This window comes from Pteropus medius, unplaced genomic scaffold (genome assembly GCF_902729225.1).
Source record: "Pteropus medius unplaced genomic scaffold, Ma_sr-lr_union100, whole genome shotgun sequence".
Taxonomy (NCBI): domain Eukaryota; kingdom Metazoa; phylum Chordata; class Mammalia; order Chiroptera; family Pteropodidae; genus Pteropus; species Pteropus medius.
Window position 1 is genome coordinate 1,609,048 of NW_024345479.1, and position 24,040 is coordinate 1,633,087.

General features: G+C 37.7%; 2 protein-coding genes across 2 annotated transcripts; both read left to right on the plus strand.

Annotated features, from left to right (window-relative positions):
- The first annotated feature begins 1,941 nt into the window (after positions 1 to 1,941).
- KRT10 (keratin 10) lies at positions 1,942 to 6,488 on the plus strand. Its single transcript, XM_039873555.1, is given in 9 exon segments — positions 1,942 to 2,544; positions 3,348 to 3,430; positions 4,006 to 4,162; positions 4,255 to 4,416; positions 4,516 to 4,641; positions 4,959 to 5,176; positions 5,547 to 5,663; positions 5,665 to 5,867; positions 6,189 to 6,488. Coding segments are annotated over 9 exon segments (1,776 nt in total). The 3' UTR covers positions 6,296 to 6,488.
- A 7,331-nt stretch (positions 6,489 to 13,819) lies between these two features.
- Positions 13,820 to 22,081, plus strand: KRT28 (keratin 28). The gene is made up of 8 exons (XM_039873813.1): positions 13,820 to 14,321; positions 14,773 to 14,855; positions 15,401 to 15,557; positions 17,585 to 17,746; positions 17,841 to 17,966; positions 20,695 to 20,912; positions 21,399 to 21,454; positions 21,737 to 22,081. The coding sequence occupies exons 1-8, from the start codon at positions 13,875 to 13,877 to the stop codon at positions 21,877 to 21,879; spliced, it is 1,392 nt and encodes a 463-aa protein (XP_039729747.1). The 5' UTR covers positions 13,820 to 13,874; the 3' UTR covers positions 21,880 to 22,081.
- Positions 22,082 to 24,040: the final 1,959 nt, after the last annotated feature.

The window sequence follows — 24,040 nt, forward strand, 5'->3', positions numbered from 1 at the left end:
TTTATATTTTCCCACAAGGGGAAAACATTTTGGGCTAATAATAAAGCAAAACTGGTAAGATCAAGAGTCAAACTTTGTCATAATTACAGGTAAAATCTTCCGAAAACTCTAATTTAAATGTTTTCCTTCCAAATTGCTTTCATTAATACCAAGTCTTCGACATCCACTAACTTACTAGAATTTTTTTTTTTTTCTATCCTGATTTATCATAGCCTTCCTTTACTACATGTTATCTTCATCAAGGATCAATTCTCATGGTTGGGTTTCATTTTCCTTTTAACTCCTGCCCCACTTGCATGTACTAACAAGTTGGAGGAGCTGCAATTTGTTGGGCAGTAACCTCCACGCTAATAATCAACTCTTCATTATGCTCTCAACCACATTCCCTTTCCCTGCAGAAATTATGTCTATAGTTTTCATAAACTGGAATGTATAGCTATAAATTTAACTTGAAAAGGCAATTAGTAATAGAAGAGTGTATCCCAAATACTCTACCCTTTCAATATTTCCATGCTTCCAAATTTGCTTTGTTTTGTTTTCTCCCCATGTGAAGTTTATAATAACAGAGGAATTCAGTTCTATCAGATCAAATCCTCCAGAGCAGATAATACACATATACACACGCTGGTATAGTAGAAAAACGCCAAAAGCCAGGCATCAAAAGACCAAGTTTCTAATCTCAGTTCAACCACTTATTATATATCTTTAGGCGAAATCATAACTTCTCTCAAAGCAACAAAAATAGCACTGTATAGCTACAAAATAAGTGTGAATGAATACACACACATATGCACACTGCAATGACAATGTCTATGGATATAAAATAATTTTATATCACGTATTAAAGTCCCAATTAAATACTTCACTAGACAAACTGTTTATACCAAATTCTACACACAGAATACCCATGCTATCGGTTTGTTTTTGGGTTTTTTTGAGAGACAGAATCTAGCTTGGAAACATGTTCACAGTCTGGTTCATAATTTTCAGAGCAAGTATCATTCTCTAATCTAGATTTATATTCTTGCAAGCAAATTTTACTCGCAATCATATCTAAATTTTCCCTTTCAATCAATCAGACTTAGTACAAGAAAGTACTGGAGGTTAGTTATTCATATCTTACACTAAGAATTTCTGCATGTGGCCTTCACATAAGCCTTAAATACAATTTATTTAAAGGTCAAAAATGGAATAATTTCTCAATTTTAGAATTTTTAATGTTAAAAAGAACATCATCATTAACTTAGAAGATTCCTAAGTCATTACTCACTTCCAATTTGAGAGCAAAATACCGATAAACTTTTATTCTCCAAATAAATCAAAAGATTACACACACACACACACACACACACACCCTAAATTGTGCTTTTATGGCTTTAACTTTTTATGTGACAACTTTTGAAGACTAATTGTTTAGCATATGTGCTTTCTTTTCAGTTGCTTACAGTTTTCAACAAGACCCCTATTATAGCATGATTCTGACAGACTATGCTATTTGTTGCTCCAATTAGTTAAAGCTGTTTTAAACATGAATTTGAAAAATCTTCATCATAATTTTGTAGCTAAAATTATCTTTCCAAACTTTGCATTCGGTGCAACCTAAAATAGTGCTGAGATCAAACTGGATTTTAACAGTTGCTCAATGTTCTTCAAAAGGTGAAAAAGCATAATGAAACATGCTCATTTGAATGATACCCATTTTCAATTTCAACACAGCAAACCTCCTGTTTGTTCTCAAGGCAAATTCAAAACTGGACATATTGGGATTGGTTATTACCAAAGATAATTTATGCAATCAAGAGCCAAAGATGCTAAGTTGGCAAAAAGAAAACCATGCAAGTAAGCAAACTCTACCACATGTGGGACACACCTTCTCAGTATATAAAGGCTTGTCTCTGTCCTTGGTAGCAGCAGGCACTCCCTGGCCTAAACAGCATCACCATGTCTGTTCAATACAGCTCAAGCAAGCATTACTCTTCCTCCCGCAGTGGAGGAGGAGGAGGAGGAGGTGGAAGAGGATCATCCCTCCGAATTTCCAGCAGCAAAGGCTCCATCGGTGGAGGATTTAGCTCAGGGGGTGGTTTCAGTGGTGGCTCTTTTAGCCGTGGGAGCTCTGGTGGAGGCTGCTTTGGGGGCTCATTAGGTGGCTATGGAGGAGGGTTAGGAGGAGGATTAGGAGGAGGTTTTGGTGGAGGTAGCTTTGGTGGAAGCTATGGAAGCAGCAGCCAGGGGGCTGTGGAGGAGGGCATTTGAGGAGGCAGCCTGTGGGGTAGCTGTGGGGCTAAGGGTGGAGGCGGCTTTGGAGGCTTTGGTGGTGGATATGGAGGAGATGGTGGCCTTCTCTCTGGAAATGAAAAAGTAACCATGCAGAATCTGAATGACCGCCTGGCTTCCTACTTGGACAAAGTTCGAGCTCTGGAAGAATCAAACTATGAGCTAGAAGGCAAAATCAAGCAGTGGTATGAAAAGTATGGCAGCACAAGCCAGCGAGAGCCTCGTGACTACAGCAAGTACTACCAAACCATCGAAGATCTTAAAAATCAGGTAAGGGGTCATTTTAAAAATCCAACTTTAAGCCCGTGTTTCACCCATGTGATTCAGATGGATCAATCTTAAAATACTCATGAGAAAGCTGTTCACTGTGTTTGCCTATGTTACTTTCTTGCTTCCAAAAACAATCCAGTTTTATCGAAAGTAAATATTTGTGAGGGTATAGTCACTGTAATCTTCATCCAACATGTGTTCTGTGTGTCTTATTATTTTTTGGTATTAATGAATGTATAAAAAGTCTGTACTTAAAATGCATTAGGTCATTTACAAATATAAAAACCTAAAGAACTATTAAATGAGTCAGAACAAAATATTATTCAGATTGATAACAAAAAAAAAATACTCATTACCAACATTGCAAGAAATGTGAACTCTCCAATATGGAAATGGAATATTGCTTGTCTCTAGGGATTTGTGATTTGTACCTACTGTGTGTCAGCCTCGAGTATATTAATTTAGAATATATAATAATAACAAATTAAACCAAATACAGCTACAAGTCAGTCAAAAGTTGGCTGAACTACATGGAAATCACACAGTATAAAAGAAGTGGACACATATGTAGGAACAAAGCTATATAATTCCAGTTACTTTTCAGAAAGTGCTGATATAGAAATAGAAGAGTATAGAATCATCGACAGAACAAATAATTCAAATTTAAGTTTAAGGGTAAGCCCACGATATTTCACATTTAAAGTAAAAAATTCCCTCCATTTTTTGTGAGAACATAAAAATGCAGTTCATCTACGCCACTAATAAAGTATTTCTGTATCTGATTTATTTGTCTCTTCTTCCAGATCCTTCATCTAACAACTGATAACGCCAATGCACTGCTTCAGATCGACAATGCCAGGCTGGCAGCTGACGACTTCAGGCTGAAGTAAGCTAAGTGAATGGCATCACATATACATGAGTTGTTTTTAACAATGACTTTGGATGCCCACATAACATTTACATTTTCCTGAATTCACTCAAAATTAAACAGTATTGGAATTGTCAGAGAAATTTTTAATTTCAATATTATCTTTTAGGACAATATTAAAAGAAGAAAATGCATTTTAAAGTAACTGCTAAGCTTCTTTGCATTAAACCACTAATATTCCTATGTGGATTAGTATATCATAAATGTTGCCATGATATGACGTCAACTCTATATTTATTTTTAAATTTTTTTTTCTTTTTTAGGTGAGGCAACCCTTGGTTGACCTCACAGATTGCAAGGACCTTGTCAGCTTACAATCCCTTATTTTTTATTTATTTATTTTTTATGCTTACAGCACCTGGTATTCCTAGGTGGTCTCCCATCCAAGTACTAACCAGGCCCGACCCTGCTTAGCTTCCAAGATCAGATAGGACAGGGCTTGTTCAGTCTATATTTGCTTTTTAAATATTCTCTTCCCAGGGATACCTCCCTTATATAAGTTATAGCCAGTAATTACGTCATGATTATTTCAGGTATGAGAATGAGGTAGCCCTGCGCCAGAGTGTGGACGCTGACATCAACGGCCTGCGCAGGGTGCTGGATGAACTCACCCTGACCAAGGCTGACCTGGAGATGCAGATCGAAAGCCTGACTGAAGAGCTGGCCTACCTGAAGAAGAATCATGACGAGGTGACACAAAAAGTTATATGTACTTCCTGGGGCCAAAAGAGGGCTCGTCATGGTCACTGTGCAGTCATTAAACTTTTCTATTCCTCGAACAGGAAATGAAAGACTTCCAAAATGTGAACACTGGTGATGTGAATGTGGAAATGAATGCTGCCCCAGGCATTGATCTGACTCAACTTCTGAATAACATGAGAAACCAGTATGAAGAACTTGCTGAACAAAACCGCAAAGATGCTGAAGCCTGGTACAATGAAAAGGTAACTCACCTTCCTTCATAGTGAAGCCAGTGGAGGTTTGGTTATCATTTCAGATTTTTCTCATCTTTTCTTTTCTTTTCTTTTTTTTTAATACTCTAGAGTAAGGAACTGACTACAGAAATCGATAGTAACATTGAACAAATATCCAGCTATAAAACTGAGATTACTGAATTGAGACGCACAATTCAAGGTCTGGAGATCGAACTACAGTCCCAACTAGCACTGGTATGTTAATACCTCTTTCATGAAATGACTTCAACTTTATCAAACAAAGTTTCATACTCATGTAATATGAGACACAACAGAAAATGCAGAGTTGGGGTAAGAAAGTAGAAATAAAATTGGGCTCTTTGCTAATGGGAGAAAAGCATTATTGACATTGATCTAAAAGTGCTATAGCTGAAAAGTTGCCATTAAATGTAAAACAAATTCTACTCATTTTCTTTATGCTTCTGTATGTCCTATTAAGTTATTAAATAAGCTTCACTGTACTCAGTTGAACCACAGAGTTGTTAAGCCACGATGTATCCTGCCTTTTTCAGAAACAATCCCTGGACGCCTCCTTGGCAGAAACAGAAGGTCGCTACTGTGTGCAGCTCTCACAGATTCAGGCCCAGATCTCCACCCTGGAGGAACAACTGCAACAGATTCGAGCTGAAACCGAGTGCCAGAATTCTGAGTACCAACAACTCCTGGATATTAAGATCCGACTGGAGAATGAAATTCAAACCTACCGCAGCCTGCTAGAAGGAGAGGGAAGGTAAGTTATAAAAAAATTTTTTAAATTATCCCAATTGTTTTTATTAAACATTCCAAATTGCAAGGCTTTCCCAAAATCCAAGGACATGCCAGCGAATGGGAGAAATGGGAGGAGAAGGGAGGAGGCTGAGTATAGAAAAATGCATATGCAACCAGTCGCATTTCCCATGTATTTGGCCCAAGAATGATTCTTAGAGTTGTGTGTAAATAAAATTGTTTTTAAAGAATGGGTTTTAAAATACATACTTGGCAGGGCTATTTTTTTTCCTCAAAACACGTTTTGATTATTTTCTAAAGTAACAATAATCTGGAGAGCGACCCACCGTTTCCCAGTGTCACAGTTAAGTGAGTGTGACATTTACTCGCTGTAGTTCCGGCGGCGGCTCCTACCGCGGCGGGCGCGGCGGCGGAAGTTCCGGCGGCTACGGCGGCAGTTCCGGCGGCGGCGGCGGCGGCTACGGCGGCAGTTCCGGCGGCGGCGGCGGCGGCTACGGGCGGCAGTTCCGGCGGCGGCGGCGGCGGCTACGGCGGCAGTTCCGGCGGCGGCGGCGGTGGTAGCGGCAGCTACGGCGGCAGTTCCGGCGGTGGCGGCAGCTTTGGCGGCGGCAGCTCGGGCGGAGGCCTCAAGTCCTCCTCCGGGTCCACTGGAGAGTCCTCATCTAAGGGACCAAGGTCAGCTGAAACTAGCTGGGGTAATAAAAATTAGTTTTAACTTTCTGTGATGGTTCTCTTGCTTTTTTAAGCTCTAGAAGCTGTTTTAAAAATTAAAATCATAGGGTTCCCGTTTAATTTTTTAAAAAACAATACTCCTGATACCAATCTTGAAAGGAAATGGCATGGTTTAAAATGCTATACCTTAAACTTTGCTCAGATTTTATTTTTAAGTAACGTGAAAAAGTTAATCTTTTTAAATTTAGTGTATTTTTCTTCCAGAAATGTTGCTTGTTAATTAGTGGGGACCCCCATAAATTGCTTAGTCTGAATTGTAATTTTTGTGTGTGATTCACTTACAGATACTAACAAAGCCAGAGTAATCAAGACAATTATTGAAGAAGTGGCACCAGATGGTAGAGTCCTTTCATCTATGGTTGAATCAGAAACCAAGAAACACTACTATTAAGCCGCATCAAGAGTAAAGTCTCTCTTCTACAGGCCATTTAATACAGATACATGAAAAACAAAATCTTCAAGATAATACCTAAGTCTTAATGGTCTATGGAAATAGTTTCACTCCTTGAAAATAAGGTGTCTACAAGCTGTTTTGTGGTTTCTGTATTTCTTTTCACTTTACCAGAAAGTGTTCTTTAATGGGGAAACTTTCTATTCTCATTTACTATTTACTAATGAATTTCAATAAACTTTCTTACTGATGCAAACTGTCCAATTTGGTCGGAATTGTCTTTATTTAAATCAGATACTGTTTTTAACCTTAAGATTATAGCATTTTGAAGATTGATTTATCCAGAAATTCTGAAGACAATTATTGCCATGATTTTTCTGAGTACATTTTTTAATCTTGTGGGTATGTTGGACCAAACGTCAGTAACCTCACTGAGTAAAAAGTTTATGAGTGCCCACTCTTACTTTTCCTTAAAGATAAACAATATGTAGAAAGCTCCCAGTTCTCTAGCTGTAAATTACTTCAGGCCTGGAAATTCTGAAATATCTCAAGAGCCCAAAAATAAATTTAATAGGAAATTTCACATTTTCTGATTACTTGACTTGTTACATTTACCTGCCCATATTTTCTTCCCATTTCCACATCTGCCAAATTGCTATACTGCATGAGATACTGTCCAATCAGCCCAGTAAAAATCGCATTGCCCCAACAAGATTATTTGGTGTCTATCAGATGAATAGGAGAAGCAATGTCAAGACATGGTGATGCCTATTTGACCAAAGGGATACCTCTATGCTTCTGCCTTTGCCAACCCAGCTCAGTGATCAGTACTTAAGATCTGGTGCTTATAAGGTCAACCCCAGCACATCCTTCACCCAATAAGAACCTAACTGACATTACTTCATCCTCTGCTGGTATATGGGATAGGTAAGGGCTGGAGTTATTCTGTGCCCCTGAGACTTCATTGTGTTCTCTGGATTACCCATGTCTACCAAGTAGCGTTCCTCAATATCCTTACTGATTTGAACTCCCGTTTTCCGCAAGACCTAAGGCCTGGTCCCAAGGCCATTTGTATGAGACTCTTGCTAAGTAAACCCTACCCTCTGTACCCCAAATTGATGACTGAAGCCCTATTTCAACATGAATGGATTTCCCAATAGTCAAGTTCACATAACCTCCCTGACACCATATATTACCAAAACTCAGAGACTCTCCACTTTATATGTCCTTTCATATATGTCCTAACCACTCTTGTGGAGCCAGTCTTCTAAGGTTCGCTGTTGAAGTCCCAACATGCCACATTTTAAAGCCCTGAACCATGTTGCTGCGTAAGGATACTTTACCTACTGTGTATATACTGACTGCTGTTCAAAACCACTTATCTTTTAAAATATTTATATCTAACAAAGCTAACCAGTTTCTGGGGCCTAGAGTATCGTTCCATAATCTGAGATGTCCATTCTCATTATTCTAAAGAAATAAGTTTTCATATTTAATAACACTAATTTGAGACAAGTACAAATATGTTTTTATGAGATTAAGCTTTGTCTTTTCTACCCATTCATAAACCAGGATCTCAGCTGGTCAGAGTTCTTTATCTCATTAGGTGGTGAGCCAAAACTTCATTCCTGAAAGGTCTGAATCATGGTAGTCCTGTCTTATTTTTTCAATCTTCCAACATCTCCTCAAGCAATTATTTATATTAAATTCTCTCTGATAAAGAACTTTCTTGATGGATGTTAACTTATTGTGGTAATGGTTTTGCACAATATGTATGTCAAATCATTATGTTGTACGCCTTAAATTTATACAGTGCTGTATATCCCATATCTCAATAAAACTGAAAAAAACTTTTTGACTGGATTCTGAAAGTACAGTTTAATAAGGACAGTCCTTCTAAATGAACAATTTGATTTTGACAAATTCATTGGTATTTGTAGTAAAAAAAAAAAATTGTTAACTGTACAGGTCACTATTTCCACTACATAGATTTATCATATAGCTATTAATCAAAAATCCTGTACATGTTATTACAGATTCTAAATTTGTTACAGAGTCCTGCTATTTAAGCAAGACGTTGTCCAAATAGACTAGCAGAGAAAATTTTTGACACTCATGTGGAGTCCTATTAAACAGTAAAAGATTCTCCAAAGATTTTGCCTTATGCTGCTATAGGCCTTAAAGCTTTCCATGCTAACCCTGATATTCATGATAGCTTGATATTTTGGGCATGGAGAATTAACTTTGTTATAGTCAGCTTTGTAGGGGAAATAGATTGAGTGAGGTTAACTAAATAAGGTCAATCCAGAATTCACCATCTAGGTTGCATCTTGAGAGTAGGAATTAGAGTTCATTTGTAGTTTTAAGTGTTTTAACATCATAACTCCTAGACTTTATATCCTGGCGCTGGCATTTACAAATCATATAACTTTTGGATGAATTACTTAAACCCTCCTGAGTCTCAGTTTTCTTTTCCAAGCAATAGGAATAATAACTATCTTCTATGAGATTATTGTGGGGATAAAATGAATTAATAACTAAGAAGCCCTTAGAAAGATGTCTACCATTAAATAGGTACTAAAGAATCAATATTCTGTCCATCATAGAAGAATATTCTTATTGGTTAAATAACCTAATTTCCGGAAAGATGAATATGAGCATCACAATAAGTTAGAGTAGGTGATCATTAACATAGTCTGCCAAGGGGTAGAGAACACAGCCACATTGCTGGCCTAGAGCTGCAGAACTAAATTCTAGTCAGTAGGAATAATGACGAGAGTGTGTTACAAAGGATTATGACTAATCTAGTCCTGTGAACCTGAAGTCCAATAATATAGAGCAAGAAGTTTGTGGAAATAAGTGAGAAGGACCAGATAACTGCCCTGAAGGTTCGAGATAGTTGATCATCCCTAAAATCTATAGCTGTGGTCACCCTGATCATGATGCAAACTATCTAAGCTATGTCATTGTGTGACAAAGAGAAACAAGTCATCACAAAAGAAATAAAGGCTTGAAAATAGATATAAAAAATATTTCTTTTTTGACATACTTTTTGAATCAGGTTGTCCCACAGAAAGCCATGCCAAAGGAGGAAGGACTCTGAGTTGTCACATTCATCCTCAGTGTCTTTAGATAAAAATACAGCGCTGTCACATTCCAACACTGAATAACAGATCTTTCCAGCCTAGTATCAGTAAGAAAAGGAAGGAATTATTGTTCATTGGTATAAATATTGGATGCGACCTCAGAAAAGAATTTCTGTAGTATTCCAAAAATCATTTTGTCCTTGAGGATTTTAGCAAAGACAAGATCACATACTTAAGCTTTTAATTAACCTTTCCTACTCAGAATAACATATCTTAGGAGAAATGCTTGAAAAATATGAATAAATGGGTTCAAAGGCTAGCTGAACCATGACCGAGCTAATGACCCCCTCATTAAGAGTTTTGATCTACAGAGCCTCGTTTTGTAAGGTAAGAAATTTTAAGGGAAGACTAGAAAACAAAATGGCACCAAAATGCATCTCAATAGGTTGAACAACAGCTGTTGTAATGATAAAAGCAAGTGGGATATTGCTATTAAGTACATGAAAAGATGCTCAATATCACTAATCATTGGGGAAATGCAAATCAAAACTACAATAAGATACCACCTCACACCCATTAGGATAACTACTATCAAAACATAGAAAATAGCAAATGTTGGCAAGGATGTGGAGAAATTGGAACTCTTGTGCCCTGTTGATAGGAATGTAAAATGGTACAGCTGCTGTGCAAAACAGTATGATGGGTCTTCAAAAAATTAAAAATTGAATTACCATGTGATCTAGCAATAGCACTTCTGGGCCCAAAATAATTAAAATCAGGGCCATGTTTACAGCAACATTATTCACAGTGAGAGTTTGGGAGACATCTATTATCTTCCTCTCTGTATCTTCTGTGACTAGGACAGTGCCTGGTGCATAGTAGGTGCTCATTAAAGTTTCCTTTACGTTGTTATAAGTTTTATAAGAAACATAAGTTGTTATAAGAAACAAGTTTCCTCATCTTAAATCAGAAGAAAGAAACCTTTCTTCCCAATTCCCAGATTTATTGTAAGGTTCAAATGAGATAATCCACAAGAAATCCCTTTGGAAGCTGTAAAGCACCATAGAAATGCAAGGATGTCTTGTCTTTATAGTCATTGTGCTCTGGCACTTTGAAAAGATCAGTGTTGAGTGTGCTTCTTATCAGGGAGTTAATTGTTTCCAGTTGAGGGCATATAGGATCCAGGCTGAAGGGAGGGTTCAGAACCTGAGCAACATCCATTTGAAGGTGAGCACTGCCCTCTGGTGGAAATGGTAGGGCAGGGGCAAGTGTGGTTAATGACGTGGAATTGCCAGGAGTGACACTGACTGCAAAGGAGAAACCACTTACTTAAACTTACGCTTTTTAAAAACAGCGTCTTTCCTTTTTTTGTCACAGTATATTCTTTTGCAAATTTTTTTTTACATATGCAGAATGTAAATACATTACACCAATAACTTGTCTAATTATTATTATTTACAGTTAATCAGACACTGAAGAGATCTTAAAATTCTTTATATATTTTAATATTCTAATTATTTAATATATCAGCTCAATAATTAAATTAATGGAAAGAATAATTTTACAATTTATACAACATGTTAAGACTATTGATGACAACATATAAAGTAGGTATTTATATCAGCATGTATCATTTAAAATATATCTAAAATATGCTCATGATGCCAGAATTTCAAAGCCATCTTGAATATATACTAAGTCTTCACCTGGCATGTGCCTGGTGACTCTGAGCAAACTGTCTAATGTTTCTGGATCTCGGTTGCCTAAGGTGATGTCTAAGGTTCTTTGCATGTCTAAAATGATCTTACAACTTTGCCCAAAAGATGCATTTGAAGGCCATGCCGATGCTGGCCAGGCTTCAGATTCCTTGCTCCAGCGCAGTTCCAGAAAACTCCCTGACCATCCTGGTGGCAAAACAACTTTACACCTGTCTTCACCACAGAACCTGAAACCAGTCAAGTCCAAATCCCTCTCCACCTTTTTCACCCCCACCCGCCTTGCCACCTCATAAAGATTCTCAGGTCACTTTTCCTTGTTCACCTCACCTTCCTTCTCAGCTTGACCTCCCCCAAACCCCTACACACAGACACACACACACAGAGACACGCACACACACACACACAGTTTGTAACACAATAACAACAACAATAATAATAATAACAGCTGTCATTCATTGAGTTTTTTATTTGCCAGGCACTGTGCTAAGCGTGATTTCCTTTAGTGTCTCGACAAACTTACGAGGTGAAAATTCTTTTTATCCACATTTTGATAACTATCTTAACCCTTTATGCAGGGCTCTGCAAAAAGAGTTCAATTGAAAAGACTTTTTTTTATGTCATTAACCACTCAATGTACCTTTCTCCTAAACTGACCTAGCTACTTTTCCTATTAGAGACTGATCATGCGACCCCATACCAATTATCATCTTTCTCTCAAGCCATATATCCTTTCCCACATCCCTTCCTACTCCCATCTCCTCTCCCTTTTCTCTCTTCGCCCTCCATCTTCCCTCTCCTCCCTCTCCCCTTCCTCCCTCTCTCCATTCCCTCATCGCCACTCCCACTCCACTTCCACATACCTAATATATGGACTTCAAAGCAGAATCTGTATTCTCTAGATCCCCAATGCCACATCCAGCTTCATGCCATTTAATTCTTAAGCTAAAATTCTTCTTTAAGGCTAAAGCCATCCAGTTCCTCCTCACCACACTCCCTCATCACCTGAGAATTTGGGGACCACTTCTCTCCCATTTCCTGCCATCATTCGACACCATAATCTAATGGTTCCTAACCTCCTATTCCAATGACTTTTGAGTCAGTCCACTTCTGATCTCTTGTTCCAGTGACTGTTGAGTCCAGTCCCTATGGTTACTGACCAACTTTTGTCAAGGTCTGGGGTTTTGTCTACTTTAAAACTCTAAACTCTGGCTTTCACTGTCTGACTTTAACCCCTGAAACCACTGTCAATCTTCTGTTCATACTCTTGACTGCTTCATGGTCACATAGAGATGCCCAATGACTCAACTTTGTCTTTTCCTCAGTGAATCTATTCCTCTGGTTCTACTTCCCTCTTCATATATGGTCCATCATCTCAACTGTTTCTCGAAAACACTAGAAATTTCTTAGGTACTTTTTCCTTTTTCTGAACCTGTCTTCAAGCCCCCAAACACACATCAGCCTGATCATCATCTTCTTATTCCTACACCAGGATAATTTCCAAATAGGCTTTTGAATGTCATTACAAATGAGGGCTGAGCCCTCGATTATCCCTGACAATCCTTTCACCCATTGCTGCCCAGGTATTCTTCCCAGTTCCATGTACTTACGCTAAACATTCACACTTGCTATCGGTCATCTTCATCTGAGACATTCCACCAATCCCTCAAACCCAGTTGTTCCAAAATTAAACTCAGTATCACGTTCCTCCTATGTTTCCTATCTCAGTTAATATTATGTGATCCCAGCATCTGAAGTCAATTACCTAAGAGTCATCCCTAATTCTTCTTTCTTCCTTATTCTCCAAATTTACTCCATGGCCATATCCTCCCGACTTCTTCTTCTTTTCATCCCACTGCCTTTATCTTTCCCAGCTGGACCATTGTCCTTATCTCATAATCAACTTCTGTTTTCATTTCAACCTGATATGCTGTCCTCTGCTTTTCACTTAGGATTCATTCCAAACACTTTAGACTAGCACAGAAGGCTAAACATGACCCATGCCCTGTCTGGTCCTGACCATACATTTCTTAAAGATTGTAACCATATCTTTTTCATCTCTGCATTTATTTAGCTTCACGTTTTCATTTTTGCATTTAGCACTAAACACCAGACATAGCAGTTATACATGTTAAATGAAGGAATTAGTCATTTAAAATAATAACAAAATAATAAGAAAAATAACAATATTTATGTTATTGCTCAAGGTAATTAATAGATGTTATAATCATGGTAAGACCAGAGAAGTTACCAAGATCATATATTTTCCTTAAATAACACTTTTTTTTTGTTCTGGTGGGATAAAATAATGTGTTTCTGTTGTTAATGGTTCTTTATATACCTCTCTAGTAATTTAGGCCCTACTGTGGCTGATAGTACATGATTACAGTCTTACTTAACTTTTAAAACTTTATAATATCCTGTGTCAGATAATGATAGTATATTCCTAGGGTCTAGATGAAAGTAAAGGATTACTCACTCGAAATTAGAAGTTAAAAAAATGAACCTAATATAGAATGAACCCTATTATATTTAAGATAACAAACTCCCTGAAGCAACAGACAGAGATGTTAGACATTAATTTTTTAAAAATCATCCAATTATACATAATTTCATGCTCATCTGAATGATGCTATTTTTCTTTTGGCATGTATAACTCAAATAGAAACACCCCAATAGTTATGTATAAAAGCCCAAAGAAACCATCAGTGCAAAACATTCTGTCCTCCTTTGAAGTTACAGGTATCCACAGACAAGGCGAACATTTCTTGTACTAGCATGTCCCTCCGGTTTTCTAGTGGGTCCAGGCGTATTCACTTACGGTCTGGAATTGGATCTGTCAGACCATCCAATGGAGGTGCAGGCTTTGCAGGCAGCAATGCATGTGGCAGCTCTGTCGCTGGAAGTGGATTTTCCTGTGCCTTGGGAGGAGGCTTGGGCAGTGTTCCTGGTGGAAACCATGCTGGTGGTGCTCTTGGTGGTGCTTGTGCTGGCTTTGCTGGAAGCGAAGGGGGACTCCTCTCTGGGAATGAGAAGGTGACCATGCAGAATCTTAATGACCGCTTGGCATCCTATCTGGATAATGTACATGCTCTGGAGGAGGCCAATGCTGAACTAGAGAGAAAAATCAAGGGTTGGTATGAAAAATATGGTCCCGGATCTTGTCGCGGACTTGATCATGACTACAGCAGATATCACCTAACAATTGAAGATCTCAAGAATAAGGTGAGAAATCACAAATTTGGAACTATTCAAAGTATTTAAAACTAAGAATCACTTAGTTTTAGACAATTACAATAGGAAATGCTTCATAACTGTGACCTGCAAGTTATATTGTACTTATTTATTATTTACTTTGATAAATTATTTTTCCTGTTAGTCAAAAATAGACACTTGGGTTCATGAATTTCAATGTAGTTTAAACATTACTAATTTCATTATTGTTTATTTTGAAATATATTCATTAACAAGAAAGAATTATATTCTAAGTTATATTAGTATATGAGAAGTAAAAACTGTACCTGTACTTTTTTAAGTTAAATTTTAAACACTTTGGTTGTTAAAGAAGTCAGATTCTTAGGCAAAAACTTAATTGGGTAACACCTTTTATCTTCTGAAATAATAAATTATAAAAGCAGGCTTACTCATTATGTTCTTCCTTTTGATTTTTTTCTAGATTATCTCTTCCACTACTGCTAATGCTAATGTCATTCTGCAGATTGATAATGCTAGACTGGCTGCTGATGATTTCCGGCTAAAGTAAGTGATAGAAATAATCACACTCTAAAAAAATTTTCCTATCTATTTTATTTGTTAAGTAAAAATTTCAATTTTATCCCAACTAAACTACAACATAAGAGATTAAAGGAATTAACATATGTTATACTACGATATGATACAAAGCATGTTGTATTTCAATCAGCTATACTCACAACTTCTACATATTTATTACATTGTTGGGACAAAATATCACTGTATTTCTATGCCTGCCTAGAATAATGCCAAGAACAATGTAGATGTTTATAAATATTCATTGACTAAGTAAAAATATTAAGATGAAATTCCAAATAGGTATATTTTTATTTAATTGGGATATGCCATTGAAATTTGTGTGACTAAATATCTGCAGATTATCCTGCATATATTTGGGTGATAAGGGTGAAGGAGAGCTTTCTTTGTATATTTTTATAATTTTTAGAGTCGTAATTCAATTTTTAACTTTCAGTTAAAAGCAATTGTGGTTTTATTTTTCCATCTCTTGAGATAGTCTCACTTGTGCTGATACTCATTTAATGCCTCCCAAGGTATGAAAGTGAGCTCGCCCTCCACCAAAACACAGAGGCTGACATCAATGGGCTGCGGCGCGTCCTGGATGAACTGACACTCTGCAGGACCGACCAGGAGCTGCAGTATGAATCCCTGAGCGAAGAGATGACGTATCTCAGGAAAAACCACGAAGAGGTAGGAGAAGTTTTACTTCTAGTCACAGCACAATTCTGTACATTTTAAATACTTCGAAGGGAGCCATTAAATTATAATAGTCATTCATGCTCATTATAATAATTCGAAAATGCCAAGGCATGTAAAGAAAGAATTTCATTTCTCCCACTCTGCCCTTCTAATCTCATCCCACAAGGTAATAAATGTTAACAATGAGATAGGCATCCTTCCAGTTTTTAGACTGACATAATATTCTATCTTTCTGAAAAAAACACATTCTTTTTGTATTAATGCAACCATCTTTCTTTCCACTACATTATTTCTTTTACTTACATAGGCTTATCTTGAGGTCAAGCTTCTCACAAAAGATCTCTCTGACCAGGAAGATGTCAATCTTTTCTCTACTTAATGAGCCTCGGTTTACTTTAATGTTGAACCCTGCACGATAATAACCTCATTATTTGACATGTAACACCAGGCAACTTCAACCCCCTAGAAAAATTATTATCCCAAAAGTAATTGCAAAGTCTCCAAAACCATGGATGACAAATTTTCAGAAAACCACCTATGACAGAACATGCCCTATTATTGGTTAAAAATGGCTAAATCTACTGGCCTCAAAGGAGAAAATTATGGGAGAGAGAAATAGAAAGAAAAAATCAAAAGGAAAAAAGTAAAATAAAAGAGAAACAGGGAGAAGAGAGACTGTCCCAGAGTAGAGGACTGGCAGAGTCAGGCCACCAGAGAATATTAGCAAGAGAGTGAAAAAGCAAACTCATGCATTGCAGACAATGTGACATGAAAAAAAGAAACAGTCTCAGAAAAGAAATAGCAACCACAGCAGCCTTACCAGGGTAGGGTCAAGGTCACAGCAGGATTCATTGCCCCCCTTAAAGACATATTAAATCAAAAGAAGCTACCTCTGAATGCACGGAGGATGAGAACAAAGAGCCACTCAAGTCTCAACATCCCGTGAGAGTGTCATATTTACCTCACTTGCCAGTGATCGTTGTCCCTAGGATAACTTCAAGCAATTCAATTTTCAAACTTTTATGTCAATAATTTTTTTTCACATGGGATCTTGCACAAAACCCCCAAAATATAGAAATAATTTAAAGTAATCAGTGGTCTCCTTGGGCAATGTAAATCTTTTGTTCATGGTGGACAGTGGAAAGCCACTGACCTAAGGTTATAAAAAGATGGTTTAAGAAAGCAGAGATACCAATCCGTCAAAAGCAGTTACAAATGAAAAAGGTCAGCTACCTAAAGAACTAAGTTCAAGTCTTAGTTCTTTAGGCTGATTGGTCCAGAAATCCATTCTCCGACTGGATCAGACTACTTCACGATTCAACCTGGGACATATTCTAAGACATAGAGGCTGTAGAGTACAGTTGCTAAGAGCAGACACTCTGGAACCAGAGTATCTACCAGGTTCAAATCACAGCGTGTTTGAATCCTAGCCCTTCCAAGTACTGAGAATCTTGGGCAATTACTTTACCTCTCTGTGTCTCAGTTTCCTAATCTGTAAAATAAGTCTAATAATAGTACCTACTCAAAAAGAGGTTAAGAGACTTGAATAAGTTAATGCACATAAACTGCTTAGAACAGTGTACCTGGCATTTAACAAGCACTCGATAAATAATGGCAGTTGTTTTTATTCGTTTTTTCCACTGTTTTATTCCCAACTCAGGAACGCTTCCTGACATTTAGTGAATAGTTATGTGCTTAATAACTCTCTGGTCTTTGTATCCACTTCTCATTTAAAAGAATAAAACAGTACTTTGGAGATGTGACTGTTTTTAGTTGTGGTGTTGGCTGTGATTGTTTTAATTAACAGATATCTAATTCAATAGATGGTTGGCATGACCACGGATCAAATAAGTCCATTTAAAAAATCTTGTGCCTTGAATTAGACAGTCGCATTTAAACCACAGACTTGGAGACATAAAGTAACACTTTAGGAAACTCTTCTAAGACTGCAGACTGCGAGTGAACATTAACGGACCCTAAAGTCACGCTCACCTGTCCCCCTACCCGCCCCGCCCCAGGAAATGAAGGCTCTGCAGTGCGCCGCTGGGGGCAACGTGAACGTGGAGATGAACGCGGCGCCTGGCGTGGACCTCACGGTTCTGCTGAACAACATGCGGGCTGAGTACGAGGACCTCGCGGAGCAGAACCGCCGGGATGCGGAGGCCTGGTTCCATGAGAAGGTGAGAAGGTGAGGGCTGCCCACCCATCCAGCCCAGCCAATTGACACTCGGTGGAGACAGACTTTGGTTAACCCCGCTGTGCCCGGCCTTCCAGAGTGCCACTCTGCAGCAGCAGATCTCCGACGACGCGGGCGCGGCCACCTCGGCCAGGACCGAGCTGACGGAAATGAAGCGCACCCTGCAGACCCAGGAGATCGAGCTCCAGTCTCTCCTGGCGATGGTAGGTTAGACCGCAGGTCGGCCTGGATTTTGTGATTCTAACAGATCTGAAACCCTTCCCTTCTTCCCTGTTATAGCTTTACCTACAAATACTTAACGGAGAGAGCAGAAGACAGCCAGAAAGAGTGAGACACTCAGAAAGAGAGACAGACAGAGCTTTCTTCCTCCTTGAGATGAGGTCTCTTAGGATTCCTTTCCTGGAGGATGCCCAGTGCCCATTTCATGAGATAGTTTCTTCTTCAGATAGTTCAGCTCCGCCCCAGACAGCAAGCAACTGTAGTATTGCTCTACCTGAAAATTAAGTAGCAGGCCTACATCAGGGCACCTCGTAGGGCAGAGATAGTGTCATCAGAGTCTCTTACTCTGATGAAAACCTATTAAAAGGTACATTATGTTTTTCATCAGTCAGAGGAAAAGTGAGTACATATCTGATTCCATATGAGCACTGCCGCCTCTTTATCCTCACTCTGTGAGGGCAGAAGTCCCATCCTGACACACCCCACAGAGCCAGGCCAATCACCTCAGAGGTTACCAGGGAGACAACCCAGGAGTAACACCAGCTTCCCTCCTGGGGTGTGAGCTGCAGTACCCAAAAGCCTTGATTTTGAAAATTATGGCACACACATGGCCCAAGGGTTCCCCGTCAGCATCAGAGGTTGTATGCCCCCTGATGACGCCAGGTCATAGCACAAAGAAAGAACCACCATTATACAAATGAGTACAGTGAGCCAAGAAAGAAAAGATGATTCAAAACATATAATAGGAAGATTTTGATTTAGCTACCCAAACAAGGCGTAGTCCTTTCTTACCATGTGGTATTTAGATTGGAGATTTGTTTTACCACTGATGTCCCCCAACTTAACCAGCATGCCCCTTTTCTCATTCTTGTCACCACTCTTGGCTGGTACCTGAGACCCTCACTGCCACTTTGAGCTCCTGGAACCCTCCTCTCTTCCCCGTTCGCTTCTTTCCTATGACTAGAACCCTGAGCACCAATCCTTCCTCTCGTTTCTGAGCTATGTTGAAGGAAATAAATTCTTGAGTTCCCAGATCAGAATTTAAGCATTTTCACAAAGAAACAACAATGTTAGAAAACAGTAAGATTCTATACAGTGAGTAATACTGTAGTTTGGGCTCAGGAGACAATCCACAATAAAAAGCCCATTTAAACAAACAACATGACTGAATTGTAGAATAATGGCGACACAAAACCTAACTGCTATACCTGAGATTCTTTTATCATAAGATGAATTCTAAGCACAATCTTCTATAGTTTAGCACACAAATCATGTGTAAGTTGGGAATTGTCAAAATTTGTATACTGATTTGTACACAAACTTCCAAGTTCATCCTGTCCTCCTTCCTCATCTACAAGCCAACCTTTACAGCAGAAGGCTGTGAGATAGAGATGTTATGCCTTCTTCTTTAGGAGAGTATTAGCAGTCTTAAAAAGGAATAGCATATGAGGACATATCATGAAGGAAATTAGTTTGAACAGCTGAGCACACAGCCCACTGGCATCCTGCGGTTTGTTGCCTCACCCTCCCCATTACCATCTTGGTCACCTTCCACTCCTTTGCCTCTGGAGAGCCCAGCTCCACCCAGGTAATGCACCAGTCAGCCTATTAGACACTGTTTGGATGATTATTCTATAACTCCCACTTTACAATCCTAGATGAAGTCAATAGATGACATACTTAGCAATACGCACAAAAAAAAATTAAACCAGTATAATAGCATAACTGCAATAAAAAGGAAAAATAAAATTACTTCAAATTAAATATTTTATATGTAAATACTTGGGCCCAGCTATCTTAGAACATATAATGAAAGAGACAGAGGCTTACACATTCCTTGGATAAATAAGTTTTATGTTAAACAATGTAAGACCAGGAGTTGCTCCAAACAAGAAGAAAAGGAAAATGAAAGAATGGAGTGGGGGTGGACACTTGAATAATAACTAATATCAGGAGAAGTATTAACTACCCAGATGTATTTATATATGATAAGGAAAGAGGAAAATTACTTTAATTAAAGTAGGGATCACATGACAAGACAAATTAAAGACTGTGGAAGTAGAAATGAGGAGGTATAATATTTATAAGAGTAGTATTGAAATAATGACCTATATTGTATTATTAAATAAATCTCTTGCCTTGAAATCCCACTTCTTTTAAGGCATTTATTCAATCTCAGTGCTTAAGAAAAGGCCTTTGAATGACAAAAGAAAATCAAGGATGGATTTGAAAAAGAAACAACAGCACAAAAGGCCTTGAAACAGTGGCAGAGTAGATCTCTGGGGGCAGTAGCAGAATTAGATTGAAAAACAATAGGCAACCAAAAAATAAAAATAAATATGTAATTTCAAAATATAAGATTTCCAATATTGATTTCTTATTGTGCTACCCCTAAAAAGTGTTTTAATATATAGGCTGGTCATAATATGAAATATTACCTAAATATCATAAATGTCCTTTGGAACAGTCAAAACTCTTTGGGGAAAGGGTTATTTATCTTATGTCAGGTCATCCAGCATGCCTACCCATCTCCCACCTCCAGAAAATGCCAGTCACTTCCCTTTCCTCTCCTTCATCCATTTTATTGTGACGAGCCTCACAGATTTCCACAACTTGCCTAGGGAGGAAGACTGCCTTTTGCTGGGAAACACTAAGTCTACATAGTCCTCAAAGTGGCTTCATCCCTTGCTCTGACATCTTTTATGTCCTCAGAAACACTCCCTGGAGTGCTCCTTGTCGGAGACAGAAGGCAACTACTGTGCGCAGCTGGCCCAGATCCAGGCTCAGATCGGGGCCCTGGAGGAGCAGCTGCACCAGGTCCGAACCGAGACTGAGGGCCAGAAGCTGGAGTACGAGCAGCTCCTAGACATCAAGGTCCACCTGGAAAAGGAAATCGAGACCTACTGCCACCTGATAGATGGAGATGGAAAGTAAGTGACACCATTTGTAAATCCAGTTTTACCTATCTTAAACCACAACCATCTGCTGCCCTTTCACCTTCCGCGCCTCCAAGACTTTTCTTCTTCATTCTCACAGCAGAAAAGCATGTCTATCTCTTGTCCCTGCAGTCATCTCTTCCATATTTTGTACATCAGAGCCTCTTCCTCATCTGCCTTGGACGATTGTCCTTGCAGAGGTCCCTATTTATTGTGTGTCTATGTGTATCTCCACCTTTAGTTTTAAATTCTTTGGCTTAGAAATATCAAAAGGAAACAAGGTTGTTTTATATCTTCTCTTTAATTAATTTCAGCTCCTGCACAAAAAAATTTTTAAATATTTTTCTTTACAAAAAAACTAAAATCTGTTTTTGACATACAAAGTTCACTTGAGTTTATGTTCACGCATAGATTCAATGACTATTTCTTAAGTGATAAACAAAAATATTAAAAAATAAACTTTTTTTTTTTTTTTTACAGCTCATGCTCTAAATCAAAGGGCTTTGGATCAGGAAGCTCAGTGAATTTATCTAGAGGTAATAAAATCTAGTTCTATTTCTACTGCAGCAAATACTTTTACATTAATGGTAATCATACATTATAGCAACAGCCTATATATTTAAGCAATTTTTACTAAAGTGCTTGAAACTTAAAGTCTTGTTTTGAATGGATAAAACTATCCCAAACTATTATAAATCTATACTTACTCCCTAACCAAAAATGTACATATTATATTACAACCAGCAGTAGAATTCTTTGTCATGTAATAATCTTTTAGGTTGAATATATGTATTCACATGTGTTTTTTAAATTTCTAGATTTATCCAAAACCACACTGGTAAAGACAGTGGTTGAAGAGCTAGATCAACGTGGTAAAGTCCTTTCATCGAGGATTCACTCCGTTGAAGAAAAAACATCTAAAATGACCAATGGGAAGACAGAACAAAGGGTTTCTTTCTAGCTGTTGTTTTTGAGAAAAGAGTAATTTGGGAAAGGATCCCACACAGCTTCATTATTCTAAATATCAAGGAGATAATAAAATACTTTCTTTCTACCCTTAAAGACAAGTTACTTAGCAAAAATACCTGTTTTCTTAGTTACCTTTTACAGGAAATGGGGTGTTTGTTTTCAAATAAATAAAAAAGTTGTGCATTTATTTCCATTTACTCACGACTAATAAATAATTATTGGAAATTTATTTTTTCTATGTCTGATTCATTAATGGAATATATTCTAATGGATTTGACATTTTTATACCTTACAATGTGATCAACTCACTAATTCTAGTAATCATCTGTCATCCTGCAAATATCACAGTATTATTGACTGTGTTCTCCTACCCCTTTTCACCCATCCTTCCGCCCCCTCCCTCTGACAACCATCCCTTTGGTCTCTGTTCCCATGAGTCCTTTTTTACATGGACAAATAATCTTGAAAATTTCAGCAATTCTCCTGTGATTGAAAAGTCTCACCTCTAGATGGCACATTCCTAGTATTTTATCCACGATGCTTTCTCAAACTCTTCTGAAGATCTAGATACTTCCCAGGACGCCATTTCCCCTATAATCAGAATTATCTCTGGAAAGATCCACAGCAATGAGCTTCATGTTAATGACTTTTTTCTAGAGCATATACCGGGAACCAGTTAAAACTTTTAGCTATTTTTTTGTCATCTTTATCTTTATAATTTTAAATAGGCTTTGTTCAATATTTCTTGATTTATCAATTTTAGACTTGATAGATTGTCCTCTTAAAAGGAATTCGAGAGTCTAGCTCTTACCACCTTTCTCCTCTTTCTAATATAGCTATACTATATTTGGTGAAAAAAATATTCAGTATTTTCATTGTTATAACTAAGTAAATATCGTTCATTGTTGTGTCAAGTGGTATATTTTAATTGTTTTCTACAACTTTTCATTCGTCATACAAGAAATATTCTTCTAATTATTTTACTAATCTGGTTTCCTATGTACCTTAATCTCTCATGTCTCTTTCTTACATGACCAAAATTATCAATCATTTACATCGATCCCCTAAGACCTCATACTCAGAATCCTCCAAACTCCTATTAAGTATGGACTATCTGTTTTTTAAACCTGCTACCCAGGTATCATCCAAGGACTTTCATACATTACATTCTTGTATTGCTACTCCATTTCTTGGATCTTCAGCTTTCTTTTTTCTTATTCATTTTTCCCTCTAGGGGCTTCCTGACAAAGTGTGCAAGGAAGGCAAATTTTTTGAGAACTTTCATGTCTGAAAATATCTTTATTTTCACTCATGAGTAATTGTCAAAGTAGAGAATTTTAGGTTGAACATTATTTTCACTTAGAATTTTGAAGGCATTCTTTACTGGAATTATGGCTTCCAGGGCTGTTAAGAAATCCAGAGCTATTCTAATATCCCCAACATTTGATGTATTCTGTCTTTTCTTCTGACATTTTAAGTGTTCTCTTTTTCTCCATGGTTCTCTGAAATATCCTGTGACTTGCTGTGTTGTCGTTGTTGTTGTTTCATTTATTACTCCTGATTCTTGATGATATCTTTTGATTTAGAAGCTCAATCTTTTAGTTCTGAGTAGTACTATAGAGTATGTTTATAAAATAATTCCTTCATCATTTCTCCCTTCTCTCTTTCTGAACCTTAATGGTTATTCTTCTTGGACCAAAACTCTAATTTTCTAATCTTTTCTTTTGTCCATCTTTTTGTCCTTTGTTCTGTTGTCGGGAAGATTTTTTTAAAGTCTACTTTCCAACACATCTACTATTCAAGGTTTATTTTGGAAGTTGATTTTTGAATCTAAGAATTAAAATTAATTCTTTCTTATGTTCTGCTCTTCCATTTTAATAAGTCTATTCATATTTCAAATATGCAGTATTTTTGTTACTTCTAAGAATATCGATCATAGGCAGTTTTTTGTTGTTTTTTTTTAAGTTTTCTTGAGCTTCTTTTATTGTCTGTTTCCTCCGAATGCTATTTGTTGGTTCTTTCTTTGAGTCTTTGTCTTTTATTTTAGAGTGTTTTTTGGTGTATAGAGATCTGTGAAATTCTGTTCAAAAGTAAGGCTTTAAATATTTGAAAGCTCTGTGTGTGCATGTGTGTATTTCACTCCAGGGCGATTG